At 41.3% G+C, this 17,372-nt stretch overlaps 1 protein-coding gene across 3 annotated transcripts in view; it reads right to left on the bottom strand.

The window, feature by feature from the left end:
• The window catches only part of LOC143301637 (oxysterol-binding protein-related protein 8-like), a 132,633-nt gene that overhangs the window by 24,669 nt on the left and 90,592 nt on the right, over positions 1-17,372 (bottom strand). For all 3 annotated transcript variants that reach the window (XM_076616064.1, XM_076616062.1, XM_076616061.1), the window contains 6 exons: positions 16,728-16,824; positions 15,853-15,951; positions 14,064-14,161; positions 12,305-12,433; positions 10,222-10,322; positions 7,646-7,834 (listed from right to left, as the gene is read on the bottom strand). In XM_076616064.1, coding sequence (XP_076472179.1) covers positions 7,646-7,834; positions 10,222-10,322; positions 12,305-12,433; positions 14,064-14,161; positions 15,853-15,951; positions 16,728-16,824 — 713 coding nt within the window. The remainder of the gene's footprint in view (positions 1-7,645; positions 7,835-10,221; positions 10,323-12,304; positions 12,434-14,063; positions 14,162-15,852; positions 15,952-16,727; positions 16,825-17,372) is intronic.

A 17,372-nucleotide genomic window follows, 5' to 3' on the forward strand; every position in this document is an offset into this window, starting at 1 on the left:
TTTCCTACTATGTGTAATCCAAATTTGGTATTGGGAGGCAAAGCATTTCCTGAGAAAATTAACTTGTTAAAGTTTACCACGCGCACACACAAACATGGACACACAGGCAGCTGAACACCAGGTTATAACAAAGATGCACTTTGTTTATACAAGTGAGTCAAAAACTGCCCAAGACTATGGCATCTAAGCTTAGGACCAATTCAAGAGACCCAGAACTGCTATCTGAATTGCTATATTTATAGGCTTTTAATCCCCTCATTCCCAACATTTTGTTGTTGTTGTAATGCCAATATAGAATGACGAAAGAGTTGTTGATCTATTTTCCTCCACTATCAAAAGTATTTTGTTCCACTGGAGTAAACAAACATAGATATTTAAGTTTTTAATTATCATTATCATAAATAAGACAAATATAAACCTACTTCTTAAAAAAAAGAAGCCAGTGAATGAACAGATTAGATCTATAACTTATAACAAGACTGCACCTGATTTTAGAGAAAATATCAATCATTAAGTCATGTGGACCACATCAGATGGTAATAAGATCACCACAATATTTCCAAACAATTGCTAATTCAGCTGAGTCAAACAAATCAATAAACAGTGAAAAGTTTTCCTTTCCTTACCTACAAAAAACAGACCTCACTCAGCTGAACAGAGGACATTGGAGGAAAGAAAATCATAACTCAAACCAGACAGGTAAAAAACTGTGCCAACCTGATGACATCATTCACAAACATTGTGTCTTTTTCAAAACAAGTCACTCAAGGCTGTTATGATGTCATTAATGATGTCATAAAGGAATTACGTCATGTCAGCCGCCATGAAAAAGGAAATTCTATGTAAAACATGGGAACGTTCTCTCTTTTTCTCCAAAAACAAGCCACTTGTCACTCTCTCTCTCTCCCCCCCCACCCCCCATCTCTTTTATTTTTTTGCCTCTGAGGGCTGGATTTGCAAATAAAAAAGCAGTTGTGCTAACACCCTGAATATGCAAGGCTTGATTTACATAAAATATTCACAGAAAAACGGAGGTTTATCTTATGTAGATGTCAGTGATTATTAAAAGCAAACACTGACAGGATGGAGCTCTACAACAATAGATTTTGTAGTTGGACAGTCCTTGACTGTTAAACAGTCTAGCCTTGAGTAGAAGGATATCTATCTGTTTATGGTCAGATTCTGTCAGTTTTGAAGCTGACAGAGAGAGAGAGAGAGAGGGGGGGGGGGGGGGGGGGGGGGGAGAAAAATGAAATGAAACCATTTTATTTCACCAGGGTAATGAGATAAACAAGTACACATGCTTTTTTCCACCCAGCGCTGGACTGAGAGAGAGAGAGAGAGAGAGAGAGAGAGAGAGAGAGAGAGAGAGAGAGAGAGAGATACACACACACGTTTTAATCAATACAGGCCATAGCCTCTCATGAAAGGGTGGTGTAAACAAACACTGCAGAGATAATAAAAAATAAAAATAAATAAATAAATAAGTATCATATCAGTAGCTCAAGGAGGCATCACTGCGTTTGGACAAATCCATATACGCTACACCACATCTACCAAGCAGATGCCTGACCAGCAGCGTAACCCAACACGCTTAGACAGGCCTTGAGAAAAAACAACAATAAATAAATAAATAAATAAAAATATAATAAAATAACAAATAAAATAAAATAACAAAACAAACAAAAAATAAATAAATAAATACACAAAATAAAAAGAAATAAGTAAATAAATAAATGAATAACTGATAAATACATAAGAGAGAACTACTAATAATAATGATAATATCTATAAGGCGCACAAACTTGATGAAGTCAACTGTAAGCGCACAAAAAAATTTATTAATTTAAAAAAAAAAAATATATATATATATATACATATATATATATATATATATATATATATATATATATATGATGCTGATGATGATGACGATGGAGACTCCCATCGGACCGATGGATGAGTAGGCAGGCAGGTTTATCTGTCGGTGTGTGTCCTCAAATGGGAGAAGAGGCAAATTCTGGATGCGCAACACTTCCCACAGGTGTTGCAAGGGAAAATGTCTTCAGAAGCTGAGCCCTGCTTCCTTCACTCACGCTTCTCCTTAATGACCAGCGTTCTCTTGTTTTCAAATGTCTTTATGCCACTAGAGCACAGCATCCTCCAGTGAGAGCAATCAAGGACATCAGTTTCCCAGGAAACGATGTCTATGTCACAGGCTTTGAGGTTTGTCTTCAAGGTGTCCTTGAAGTGCTTGCAGGGTCTTTAAGTTCAGCAGGCTTTCGATGCTGCGCAGACCGCTCCTCTTTAGGACCTGGCGGTTAGAGACCCTGTCTTGCCACTTTATGCTGAGGATCTTTCGTAGGCATCTCTGGTGAAACTGCTCAAGTTGTTGAATGTGACGGCGATACATTGTCCATGTTTCACAACAGTACAACAAGGTGGTCAGCACAACAGCTCTGTAGGTTTTCATCTTGGTGCTGAGCCTGATGCCTTTGTTGTTCCACAGCCTGTTGTTGAGTCTGCCAAAGGCGGAACTGGCCTTGATGATGCGCAGCGTCACTTCTGCATCAAGGGCTCCGCTGCTGTATAGGGTGCTGCCCAGGTAGCAAAACTTGTCAACTGACTTGATCTCTGTGTCACTGATCTTGATTGCAGGTTTTGGGGGTGGGGGGCGTGGGGGGGTGGGGGCGCAGGAGGCACTGGCGTTCTGTGAGCTAGCTGGTTGGTACATGGACTCAGTCTTGCTGAGGCTGATGGTAAGGCCAAAGTGCCTGCAGGAGGTTGAGAACTCGTCCATAATGAACTGCATGTCCTCATGGGTGTGTGCAGCAAGCACGCAGTCATCAGCGAGGAGGAACTCCTCAACAATGACTCAAATACCCTGGACCTAGTGTGGAGTCGCCGCAAGTTGAAAAGTTTGCCATCTGTGAGAAACTGAATGTAGATGCCCCGGTCACAGTCTTGGAAGGCATCAATCAGCATGGCAGAGAAGAGAATGGAGAACAGTGTGGGTGCCAGGACACAGCTCTACTTCACTCCATTTACCACAGGGAACGGATCCTACATGTCAGTATTTTCCTGTACTCTCACCTGCATGCCATCGTGGAATGACGCAATCAGCTGGATTAGGCTCTCTGGGTAGCCGAACTTTAGGGGGATCTTCCACAGACCACGGTAGTTTACCATGTCGAAAGCCTTGGTCAGGTCTACAAAGACCATGTGGAGCTCCTTGTTCTGCTCACAGCACTTCTCTTGCATCTGGCGTGCGGCAAACACCATGTCACATGTTCCCCTGCCTGAGCAGAAGCCACACTGTGCTTCAGGGATGACTGTGCTGGAGACATGGTCAACCAGTCTGTTCAGTATGATGTGGGCGAAGATCTTCCACAGTGGTTATCGCAGGATGTTTTGTCTCCTTTCTGTTTGTAGATGTGGACAATTGAAGCATCCTTGAAATCCTGGGGGACCTCCCCTCTCTCCCAGATAGACTGGAACAGGGCGGTCAGCTTGTCTGTGAGCACCTCGCCTCCATACTTGTAGATGTCGGTCTGGATTCCATCCGCTCCTGGTGCTTTTCCTGACGTCAACTTCAGGGCCTTCCGGGTCTCAGCTTTGGTGGGAGGGGCAGCTAGCGAGTCACTGACTGGTAGCTGTGGGAGGGCTGCAATTACCTTGTCAGATACGGACGAGTCCCTGTTGAGGAGGGTGTTGAAGTGCTCTGCCCAGCGGGCAAGGATGTCTTTCTTGTCTGTCAGGAGGGTGGTCTGGTCCAAGGCTCGGACAGGGGTTGATCCTGTGACTTTCAGCCCATACACAGCTCAGAGACCATCATGGAAGGTCTTCGTGTCATGAGCATCAGCAGCAGACTGAAGCTCTTTGGACTTTCTCTCCCACCAGGTGTTCTTCATCTCATGCAGCCTCTTCTGTACGAGTTGTTTGGTTTGCAAGTACTGGTTCTTCTTCCTCTGGCAGTCTTTATCGGAAATGTGATCCTGATGCCGTATATGCAGTGTGTTCAGGAGCTTGGAGATTCCAGAGTTGTTCTCGTCAAACCAGTCTTTGTGCTCCTCTGTACAAAACCAAGTGTGCCAGCTGCTGCTGTGTACACAGCATCTCTAAAGATGCTCCACACCTCTTCTACATCAGTCTGTGCAGGAATTTCTTGGAGAGCTGCTTGGATTTGCTGCTGCAACATGTCCCTGGTGATAGGGAGGCTTCGTAGGGGGTTTCTGCCTGGCTGGTTGGAGCTTGCATGCAAGTCTGATGTTCATCTTGTTGCATACCAGGTGATAGTCCGACCAACAGACTGCTCCTCTCATGCAGTGTGTAACGGACAATCACATAGTCCAGCATGTGCCACTGCTTGGAGCGGGGTGCATCCATGTGTTCTTGTACTTGTGTGCTTGTTGGAAGAGGGTGCTGGTGATGGCCAGTCCATGCTGCTCGCAGAGAGAGAGAAAAAGCAGTCTGTTGGAGTTGCACTTGCCAGTGCTGTGCTGTCCTAGGACTTTTGGCCACGAAGAGAAGTCTATGCCGATGCAGGCATTGAAATCCCCAAGGATGATCAGCCTGTCCTTTCTGTCTTCCTCTGAAATAATGCGCTGAGCTCCTCGTAGAAAGCTTCTTTGATGTCATCAGGGTTGGTCATCGTCGGGGTATAGCAGCTGATGACTGTGGAGAAGCAATCCTCAGACAGCTTCAGATGCAGGGTCATCAGCCTATCGTTTATCCCACATGGAAGGCTGTCAAGCTGTCGTGCAAGTTTGGCTTGCATGGCAAAGCCCACACCTGAGGTCCTTGGGGTGCCATCTGGCTTCCCAATGCAGTAGAAGGTGTAGCCCCCTCCAACTTCCTCCAGCTAGGTTTCACCGGCAAACCTGGTTTTGCTCAGGGCTGCTATGTCCACCCGCTAGTGATCAAGCATTCTAGCAATGAGCGCCATTCTGGTCTGTCGTCTCTGTCCAAAAGGGTGCGAACATTCCAAGCACCCAGAGTCAGGACATGGCTCCTGGTTCTTTTCTTCTGTTGTTTTCGACTGCTAGTGTTGGATATCCAAGTAGATGCGGTTTCCTACTTGGTACTAGGTGAGGCAGGCTTTGTTTAGGGATCCTTTTATCTCCCCTTCCCAATGTGGGGAGAGCAGTGCTGTCCCTAAAAAGGGCTGCTCTGACGCTGTGGGAGGATACAGGGGCCGCATATGCCCCAGTCTACAGCGGACGACCATCACCCCACAGCCGCCTGCGTGCAGAGTCCTCTGCCTGTCCCCGTTACCACTTCTCCACTGCCGCAGGGCTTGGGAAGCTGGGTAATGAAGGGCTAGCTCGTCGTTCCGACATTAGCCTGGTTGCCTGGCCAGCACAGGTGACCCTTTTTTTAGTGAAAAGGAGTTGTGCAGTCCCTTTCCCACTCTCTCACCTACTGACGCTCACAGTCCCAAAGGTGCAGATACTGCCATGTGTAGAATGGCCTCGGCAGGTGCAGGTTTTTTCTTCGGAGTTCTGTCTCCTAGGAGGACTTCCAACCAAGGATAAGAGATCCCCCTGCCCTTTGGTCATCCTCTTCCGCCTTCACAGCCGTTGGGAAAGGTTTCCTCCTGCGCCTGGTCTGTCGTTGGGAGACTTTACATGCAGCAGGTAGTACTGGGGTACATGGTACCAGCAGCAAGGGCTATGCCCCTGACCTGACCTCAATATATATATATATATATATATATATATATATATATATATATATATATATATATAGACAGATAGATAAATGGATACACAAATACGTAAATACATATCCACAATGCTGAATAACAATCATGCAACCATAGACAGATAGACAGATACACACAAACACATACATAAACACATATCCACATGTATGTTGAATAACAATCATGTAACCTGAAAATGAGATAAAAAATAAAAATAAAAAAATTTAAAAAATTAAAAAAAACATTCATGATCTGTATCTGGTATTTCTAATTCACACACAATAACATACTGGAAAATAAACATACACTCAACAGCATTTTATCATTCTAATTTGTAAGGCTTTATACAAGTAAACTGCTAGTTGTTTATTAATGCATTCGTTAGTAGATGACATAAGCAAAAACAGTTTGAACAGGGATGGTTGCCAAAATATTTTGAAGGCATCAGCTGATTTCTAAGATCGTCTAACAACAAAGTACAAAGTTTAAATCATTCTCTTTCACACACTTATACATAAAGGGCAAATATGGTTCCTATCATCATGTTGCTTGTAATGGTAACAATACATAAACAAGTCAGAAATTCCAAACTTTAACTTTGCAATCATACAGTTTAAATGTCTGTCCATATTCATAGACAAATAAACTGGCGCAGTATGTCTCAAGTTAATTTGTCTAAAAAAAAATCGAAGCAAACACTATCTTGAATATGACTCAACCATTCTTGCAAACTGCAGTCAATTAGTCTTGAACATTTAATTGGCGGTTCATAAAGGCCCCATATTTCAGCTCCATGTTGTGTACAAGGCTGAATCTGACAGTCATAAACATTTCAAAAGATTGATTTTCTAAGCTTGGATGTGGCCAGTGCTTAGTAAAGCCTACTCACAATCTTTAACATCATCATTTTATATATTATTATTATTATCATTATTACTGTTGTTGTTGTCATTGTTGATTACAGCCCAACTAATCATGCAGAGCCATACCAGTGCCGAAAAGAACACTGACATTATTCATCCCATTAAAAAAGAACTGTATGCCCTCTAACCTTGCTTCCTGTTCACTGTGTCCTACCATTATACACTGAAAATGGGATATATATCAGTTACATGCCGCATGCACACAGCAGTCCCTTGCCCGGCACAAGATGAAGACAACTGTTTACTGCTATGTGCCGACTCAATGTATCTGATACACCCTGTCTTTATCACTGACCTGAAGGAGACTCGGACGAGAGAATAAACTGAGGTCCCCTGTGCAGCATGCACTTAGCGCACGTAAAAGAACCAATGACAATGAATCTTAAGTATCAATTACCGACAGCAATAATAATAATGATAATAATAAGAATAATAATAACAATAATGGCCCAAGTTGATACACAATGTTCCTACAATTCTGAGAATGGGTTGCATCCTGTTCTCTTCTCAATATGCAACTCGTAGAGTGGAATATTCAGCAATTCTTGCCTTTCCTTATGAGCGAACTGCCCTTCCCAGCCCCACCTTAGAAGCTCTCCCCAGTGCTTATCAACTGACTCCCATATCAAGTTCACTGACTGGGAATAATACATCAATGAATATCTGATGTGTGTGATGGGAATTTGAGATGAGTCAACTTCGCTTCATTTATTTTACTCGTTTGTTTGATATTTGTATTAGCACAGCAACATTCTCACAAGCATTAAAAAAAAACCCACTAAAACACTCAAGATGTAACCTTTGGCAGTTCGATAAATATAACCTCAAAACTAACCGAAAACCAAACCAAACCAGACACACAGTCAGAAACAAGCAAAACAGCAACAACAACACACACAAGAAACCCCCACAAATACAACAACAACAAAAAAAAACAACAACAACAAAACACACACACACACACACAACAACAACAACAAAAACACCCTGAAAGACGCTTTCCTTGAAGCGGACTCACTCAGCGTGTTTGTAGATCCAGTCCCCTCCGTTGAGGTAGTCTTTCTCAAAGAAGCGGGGGACCCACTCAGTCTTGTTCAGCTTACGCTCGCGGGCGCTCTTCCTCTGGACCTCCTCGATGGCGTACTTTTCGTTGGTTGCTGCCTGCATGTCGTTTGTCACCACTGCCCGGCTCACCCCTTCCCACAATCTGTATGACGGTGGGGGAAAAAAAAGCATGGTCTTTATATTCATATATACATATATAGATGTCTTTTTGAGTGTGTATGTGTGCGTGCCTGAAATCTGATTGAATGACACAGGAAACAAATGATGAGCGCCCAATGGCAGCCATCAGTCAGCTCTACCCAGGAGGCAGCCTGCTGTGCAAATGATCCCGAGTTGTAAAGTGCTTAGAGCTTGGTCTCTGACTGAGGAAAGGCACTATATAAGTATCCATATCAAATCAAATCAAATATATGCAAACATACTATACACACATACATATACCAATGAGTAGACAACCAAACAATCAAACATTGCATGCTGTATGCAACTCCACCTCCTCCTGTTTCTGTCCTTCATGTGCATAGTATAAAATATAAAAAATAAAATCAATTTTTTCGTATGAGAATTCTCTTCATTCTAACCTAGAGTTACAAAACTTGATTTAATGTCTTACTATGTAATACAGAGCAGGACAGTGTAGTGTCAGGTGGTGTGGTGTAGTATGTCATATCATGTAGCAAAAGTGAAGTATGGCATAGTTGTGGCATGTAGCAAAGTGTATGTAGTATTGCAAAATGTAAAGTACAAAAGCACAAAATAAAGTAGCATCCATTTTAGAATGTTCAGTGATGCAATGCAGAAAAGCAAATAACAGTGTGTACAGCTGAATACAAGTACTGTACATCAAGTACTCCATTCCACCTAATCACACTGAAACCATAATGTGTTTTCTTGTAAACCATTGAAGCAAACTACTCCTCATCAAATACAGTCAAGCACTGCCAATTAAACATATAAAGTGATGGAAAACGGATGATTCAAAAGTACAATGATAAAGTCAGTGAGTAAGTATGTACTCATAAAATACTCACAGACAGGAGTTCCCATCAGTAAAGGAGATAAGCAAAACTAAAAGCAAATAATCAGATTTCTCATAAGGTAGCTTCACTGTCTACTATAGTACCAAATCATGTTGCCAAAAAAAAAAATCACAATAAACAAGTGAAGAATTCATCATGGTGTTTATCTGGCCAACCCCTTCCTTCACAAAGAGAGTGTATAAACACACTGAAGCAGATTTAAGGAATGAGGCTCAGGCATGCATTTTCGCCTATGCTCAAGTGCGCACACAGTACCTGGAACCGGGTCAGCAAATAACTACGTCAGCTGCTACTAAAGCCAGCAAGCCACAGCTGTTTGCGAGTGTGAGCTAATCAGCAGCCTGCCTACAACTTTATGCTCTCTCTTTGTCCACTCATCAGCACACTTCATGTGAGCTGGTCTCTCAGGCTGCCACTTGGAAATTTTTATCACCTGTAATTTCTTGATTAATCATGCAACAGATCCGCTGCTAAGATTAGAAAGGAAGGTAAAAAAAAGAAGAAGAAAAAAGAAGACTCCCCCCCTCCCACACCCACACCCTCCCAAAACCCAGCAACAGAAAGCAAGCAAACAGAGACAACAACATTAAAAGTGTTCAGTGTGTCATTTCTGACGTTGAGAAATGCAGATATGCATCACAGAAGATGACAACTGGTCTGACTGACCAGCTGACGTACAAATTGAATCCCATATCCACCTATATATCAGACAGAAGTTCATTATCAGAGCAGTTTACTGGATGCCTGAACAATACCTAAACCAACCCTCCTGGTCAAGATGACAGAGTCTATCTGATAAGCCTGTTCCACGCAATGCTACATGTTTGTGAATGTGCTGCTTTAGATTTGTTTGTCTGAACCTAACTTTTGTGTTCTCAACACAAATGTCATCTCAACATGATCTGTATAGTATTTTCTTGTAGTATTTCTCCAGTACAATGATAAGGAACAGTGATTTATATAATCTGTAGCACTTCAACTGCCATGAAAAGATGTTTGGCTTTTTATTGTTGTTTTCATTACAAGAAGGAAAATACTGCCATTCAAAGTTGTTTTGTTGTTGTTGTTTTTTTTATTCACCCTAACTGGGTAAACATTACCGGATTCTGCCAATAAACATAATAAAGAAAAGACTATTATGCAACGTCTTTGGCACTAATTCTAATAGGGAGCTGTATGAAGCAAAACCACAGACAGTGCTGATTTTGATCATTGATTTTTTTTGTGGTTGTTTAAGCCATATTCTTGCTTTTAAATGTTCACTTTGTTTTCGTTTTTACGTGTTACACATAAAACAGCATGTGTTATACACGCAGATGGACAGGAATAAACACTGGAATGCACCAAATACCTATGTGCTGATCTCAAGCCTAAGTGCCTAACTAGTGGTGAAAGGTCCGTGATTTTTATGTAGTCATACAGTTTGTTTTGTAGTGGTAAATGAATTCTAACGGAAAACTTGGATATATATATATACATATATACAAACCTTTCAGACTCATACTGCTGCTGATCAGATATGGGGACAGTGTAACGTTTCAGTCTACCGGCACGCACTTCTGGCGTGGGACACCAGAAAATGTCCCTCTTCTGAAACAAAATGATATCAACAAACTACCATTAATCATGTTCACATTTTCTGACCTGGTTTGTCATCAATGTTGACAGGCTTACATATCAAATAAAAGCTTTGGGATGCTTGGTGCTCTTTACAAAAGACAACAAAACAAAAGCTAATTGATGCTTCTCACACATTTCACTGATATCCAAATTCCATACATACAAATGCAGAATCAATAAAGTAAAACCAACATTACACATGTTTAAAAAATCTCAGAAAGTCACATGAAGTTAACAAGTATGTTTTAAAATAACCATGGAATATAACAAACATGTACAAAACTGGGCGCCATACATAATTATGCTTAGTACAAGACTAAGCTTTATAATATCAAAAGGAATCCATGTGTGATTATTGTTCTGCCTTTATCATTTTGATGTGTAGTGATTGATAATACTCATGGCAATGTAAGCCTGCAACTTCCTGATGCACTAATCATATTCGTATTTGTAAACCTTTGTCTTAATAAAAGAAATGTTGGAAAAAAAAAAAAAGAAGAAAAAAGGAAGAAAAAAAACACCAAACAACTTTGAGGATGAATGGGGAGGCAGACAAGAAGTTCATAAAAGACCCCAAAACATATCAGTTTTCAAATGAGGCAACGAATATTTTCATTCTGGATTTACCAAGATGATACATGTAAAAATTCAACAGTAAAAGCAAGTAATACCCCCCCCTCAAGCCCCCCCACCCCTCCCATATGTGACAGTTCTCTCTCTCACACACAAGCAATGCCCCCTCCACACATAAAGAATCTAAAACAATGTGACAGTTCTCACTCACACACAAGCAATGCCCCCTCCAAACATAAAGAATCTAAAACAATGTGACAGTTCTCTCTCTCACACAAGCAAAGCCCCCTCCAAACATAAAGAATCTAAAACAATGTGACAGTTCTCTCTCTCACACACAAGCAATGCCCCCTCCAAACATAAAGAATCTAAAACAATGTGACAGTTCTCACTCACACACAAGCAATGCCCCCTCCACACATAAAGAATCTAAAACAATGTGACAGTTCTCTCTCTCACACACAAGCAATGCCCCCTCCAAACATAAAAAATCTAAAATAATGTGACAGTTCTCTCTCACACATGCACACACAAGCAACGCCCCCTCCACACATAAAAAATCTGAAACAATGTGACAGTTCTGTCTCTCTCTCTCTCTCTCTCTCTCTCTCTCGCACACACACACACACACACACAAGCAAAGCCCCCTCCAAACATAAAAAATCTAAAATAATGTGACAGTTCTCTCTCACACACGCACACACAAGCAACGCCCCCTCCAAACATAAAAAATCTAAAATAATGTGACAGTTCTCTCTCACACATGCACACACAAGCAACGCCCCCTCCACACATAAAAAATCTGAAACAATGTGACAGTTCTGTCTCTCTCTCTCTCTCTCTCTCTCTCTCGCACACACACACACACACACACAAGCAAAGCCCCCTCCAAACATAAAAAATCTAAAATAATGTGACAGTTCTCTCTCACACACGCACACACAAGCAACGCCCCCTCCAAACATAAAAAATCTAAAATAATGTGACAGTTCTCTCTCACACATGCACACACAAGCAACGCCCCCTCCACACATAAAAAATCTGAAACAATGTGACAGTTCCGTCTCTCTCTCTCTCTCTCTCTCTCACACACACACACACACACACACAAACACACACACACAAGCAATGCCCCCTCCACACATAAAAAATCTAAAACAATGTGACAGTTCTCTCTCACTCTCACGTACACACACGCGCACACACACGCGCGCACACACACACACACACACACACACACACACACACACACACACACACACACACACACACACACACACACACACACACACGCACACTACTCCACACAAGACTCGATCTCAGCCACAAGACACAAGCTAACATGCACAACGCCTGACAAGCAGAAGACACGCCCACACCTTATCCAGGGCGCGGTCCTTGATGTAGATCTCCTGGTCCCAGTGTCCGTCGATCATGGCCAGCACGTCAGAACCCATCATGATCTTGCCGTGTATTCTGTTGGATGCTTGCCCACTGCCCAGGAAGGGCTAAACACACACACACACACACACACACACACACACAGACAAACACACACACACACACACATAGACACACACACACATAGACACACACACACACACACACACACACACAGAGAAAAGCAGATGAAATTATGAAACCAGTCAATGATCAAGAAAAAAGGTCCCTGGTTTCAACAAAGTAATTAGTATAGGATTACTGTATAGCATAGCATAGCATAGCATAGGACAGCATAGCATACATAGTATAGTATAGGATAAGATAGTACAGGATAGTAAAGGATAGGATAATACAGTACAGTACAGCAGTATAACATTGCATTGTATTGCATTGCACTGTACAGTACTGTGCTGTGCTGTATTATTTGTTTGTCATATGATTTATCCGTGTGAAGTTACAGACTGCTCTACAAATTCAGCAAAGTATGAAGATATTTTTGGAGTGCTTAATTTAAATCAGGAAACTTCACTACAGTCACTTGCAAAATATATTGCAGAAGCGAATAACATGCGACGAAAAAAAAACTCAACAATAATAAAATAGTATCAGGTGTTGCTCATTGTGAAAAGTGAAATCTGTGTTGTCACTCTCATATGGAAAATATTTATGTTATACATTTATATATGTTTTTGTTTTATTTCTCACTACATGCCATTACTTTGAATGGATGGTCGAACTGCACTTTGTTGCACAGATTGATTGATTTCGTTTTGGTTTTGGTTTTCATCAATATTATTACTATTGATGCATGTTGTTATTTGTATTATGAACCCCCATGTCATTAAGGCTGTAAAGCTATTGACATTAAAGTGTTCAGTGTTCAGTGTTCAGTGTTCAGTGTACCTGTACTGCACTGCATAACATATTTACTACAGTCAAAACAGATTTATCGTAATAAACTTTTGATGTTGTTTCAAGGTATAGGGATGTGCTCTACTTTTTCCCTTCCAGCATAATACAGCACATATGCAATGCATGGACACAGACACAAATGAACATGTTAATCTGATGACAAAAAAATACATAATGACAGAAGACATCCAACTCTTGAGGATAAGCAGAACATGTGATTTACCAAGAGCATCGGATAGCAAATGAAACAACCCACACACTAAAGCCATATCATGTAGACTTTAAACAAATACAGACCTCTACAGTATCATCACCTTCACCAAATTCTAGCAATGACAATATTTCAAATGAAGACCAGAACATGAGCCCTTCCTTACGTTCATATTGATTGGCATTATGACCCCTGAAAGCGGAGTATGACTGCCTACATGGCAGGGTAAAAACGGTCATGCACGTAAAAGCCCACTCGTGTACATGCGAGTGAACATGGGAGCTGCAGCCCACGAACGCAGAAGAAGAAGAAGAAGAAGAAGATTGGCATTATGCATTATATCAAACAGGAAGAAACCTGTGTAGTCTGAACAATTATTATACGCAATGCATCATTTCCAACCACATAATGGCCTCTCAAACTAGGACATGTCTTTAGACCACTGAAAAACAAACAATACTACAGGTATAATATACTGAACAAACAAATTTAATATATACACATTATTTACACATGAATTCATGCACACAGAAACACACACACACAGAACATGTACAGCAGTATGTGTCTACCTTGAGCTTAAACTCCAATTCACACTTGTAGCCAGTCTTGGGACAACTGATGGTCACTTTCCCTCCCAGCTCCATGGTCAGAGTTCCAATCAGGATTCCTGTCACAAAGCAATGTGTGGGTCAGTCACAACACAACACACTATGACATCAACCTGTCACACAGCAATGTGTGGATCATTCACAACACACCATGACATCAGCCTGTCACACAGCAATGTGTGGGTCAGTCACAACACACCATGACATCAGCCTGTCACACAGCAATGTGTGGGTCAGTCACAACACACCATGACATCAGCCTGTCACACAGCAATGTGTGGGTCAGTCACAACACACCATGACATCAGCCTGTCACACAGCAATGTGTGGGTCATTCACAACACACCATGACATCAGCCTGTCACACAGCAATGTGTGGGTCAGTCACAACACACCATGACATCAGCCTGTCACACAGCAATGTGTGGGTCAGTCACAACACACCATGACATCAGCCTGTCACACAGCAATGTGTGGGTCAGTCACAACACACCATGACATCAGCCTGTCACACAGCAATGTGTGGGTCATTCACAACACACCATGACATCAGCCTGTCACACAGCAATGTGTGGGTCAGTCACAACACACCATGACATCAGCCTGTCACACAGCAATGTGTGGGTCAGTCACAACACACCATGACATCAGCCTGTCACAACAATGTGTGGGTCAGTCACAAACACCACACAATGACATCAGCCTGTCACAACAATGTGTGGGTCAGTCACAAACACCACACAATGACATCAGCCTGTCACAACGTGTGGATCAGTCACAACACACAATGACATCAGCCTGTCATACAACAATGTGTGGGTCAGTCACAACCTAACACACAATGACATCAGCCTGTCACAACAATGTGTGGATCAGTCACAACACACAATGACATCAGACTGTCACAACAATGTGTGGGTCAGTCACAACACAACACACAATGACATCAGACTGTCACAACAATGTGTGGGTCAGTCACAACACACCACACAATGACATCAGCCTGTCACAACGTGTGGATCAGTCACAACACAACACACAATGACATCAGACTGTCACAACAATGTGTGGGTCAGTCACAACACACCACACAATGACATCAGCCTGTCACAACAATGTGTGGATCAGTCACAACACAACACACAATGACATCAGACTGTCACAACAATGTGTGGGTCAGTCACAACACACCACACAATGACATCAGCCTGTCACAACGTGTGGATCAGTCACAAACACCACACAATGACATAAATTGAATCATGTTGCTTGTGGCCTAGCTGAAAACAAAGGGACCATTTCAGGCATGAATACTGTCACTTCTGAAAACCGGTTGATAAGAACAAAAAATAATGTTAACATATTTATTAAAACAATGTTATAAAGACCAATTCACTCATGTCTCTCGCTCAATCCATGTAAAATCCAAATCAAAAGAAAAATATTGTAAACAGCATAAAAGGACCATTCATTCACTCATGACCATACAATGACATCAGATCTTCCGTATGAATGGTAGTGTCAGATATTTCACAGTAACCAAGTAAGTACAGTAACTTTGTTTCCTAAACGTGACAAAAGTACACACATCTTTGGTGATAATCAAATTGATCTGGGATTTTTTTGTTTGTTTTAAGCTGCCATAACATATTTTTATTACTAAGACATATTTCTTTTTCCATTTTTTTTTTATTCAGGCACTGGATGCATGGTCACAAACATTCACTCAAAAACACATGCATGCACACACCTTTACAATGTGCATAAGGCATGGTGATGAAATAATCCTCTCCCCTCTCCAAGAATGTGAGTGTGGCCACCCCATCAAGAATGGCTGACAATGAATTGCCTGCAACACAAACCCATGCAAACTGCTAAAAAAAACACAGTACCTTCCTTACTTGTTGGGAGAATTAATTATTCTGACAGTGTAACCATGAGACATAATCTAAAACATTAAATAAAACATCTTGGGTGGGTAAAAATAACCATTTCTGGTGAATGAATTATTCTGACAGCATAATGGTGAGATGTAAATCTAACAGCCTAATTAAAACCTCTTGGGTGGGTGAAAATAACCATTTTGGGTGAATGAATTATTCTGACAGCATGATGGTGAGACGTAATCTAGAAAGGAAAAGAAAACATCTTGGGTGAATGAATTATTCTTACAGCACAATGGCGAGACGTTATCTAAAACATAAAATAAAACATCTTGAGTGGATGAATTATTCTTATGGCATAGTGATGATACTTAATCTAAAACATAAAATAAAACATCTTGATGAAAGAATCATTCTTACAGCATAATGGTGAGACAATCTAAAACATCCCAGCCATCTGAACAAGATTCACCCAATGTCTCATTTAATTAGAAAGCTGTCATTTCTGAGTGATTCATACCAACCTCCCTACACTCAAAAACACAACTCAACCACTGCAATCATTATATTCACACCCCAAAATTTGAGACAATTTTTCCACAAAATCACTTTCAGAGATGTCTGACTGAAGTTCTGCTATTTAAACAGTGTTTGAATAATGGCTATCACATACAATAAATTTTTTTATTTCAACCTCATTTACTGTTTCCCAATTTCTTATGCCATTTTCTGAAATACTTACCATAGAACTTTGATCGAGCAAGGATGCTGCCACTAATGTTGAAGCCATCTTTACGATTCGTCACATGAAACACAGATACTGGGGGGTGATGGGACACCTGTCACAAAAGGAAATCTGAATAAGCTGGGGTTTTTGTATTTTTTTCCTTTTTTAAAAAACCTTTTACACAGACATTTCAACACTCTGTTACAATATTCTAAACTGTATAATAAAAACAACTCTTCAATGATATTATCAAGTGGAGTGATGGTCTAGAGGTAACGCATCTGCCTAGGAAGGAGAGAGAATCTGAGAGCCCTGGTTTGAATCACGGCTCAGCCGCCGATATTTTCTCCCCCTCCACTAGACCTTGAGTGGTGGTCTGGACGCTAGTCATTCGGATGAGACGATAAAACGAGGTCCCATATGCAGCATGCACTTAGCGCATGCAAAAGAACCCACGGCAACAAAAGGGTTGTTCTTGGCAAAATTCTGTAGAAAAATCCAGTTCGAAAGGGAAAACAAATAAAACTGCACACAGGAAAAAATATTTTTAAAATGGGTGGTGCTGTAGTGTAGTGACGCGCTCTCCCTGGGGAGAGCAGCCCGAATTTCACACAGAGAAATCTGTTGTGATAAAAAGAAATACAAATACAAAATACAATA

Source organism: Babylonia areolata, chromosome 27 (assembly GCF_041734735.1).
Source record: "Babylonia areolata isolate BAREFJ2019XMU chromosome 27, ASM4173473v1, whole genome shotgun sequence".
NCBI lineage: Eukaryota > Metazoa > Mollusca > Gastropoda > Neogastropoda > Buccinidae > Babylonia > Babylonia areolata.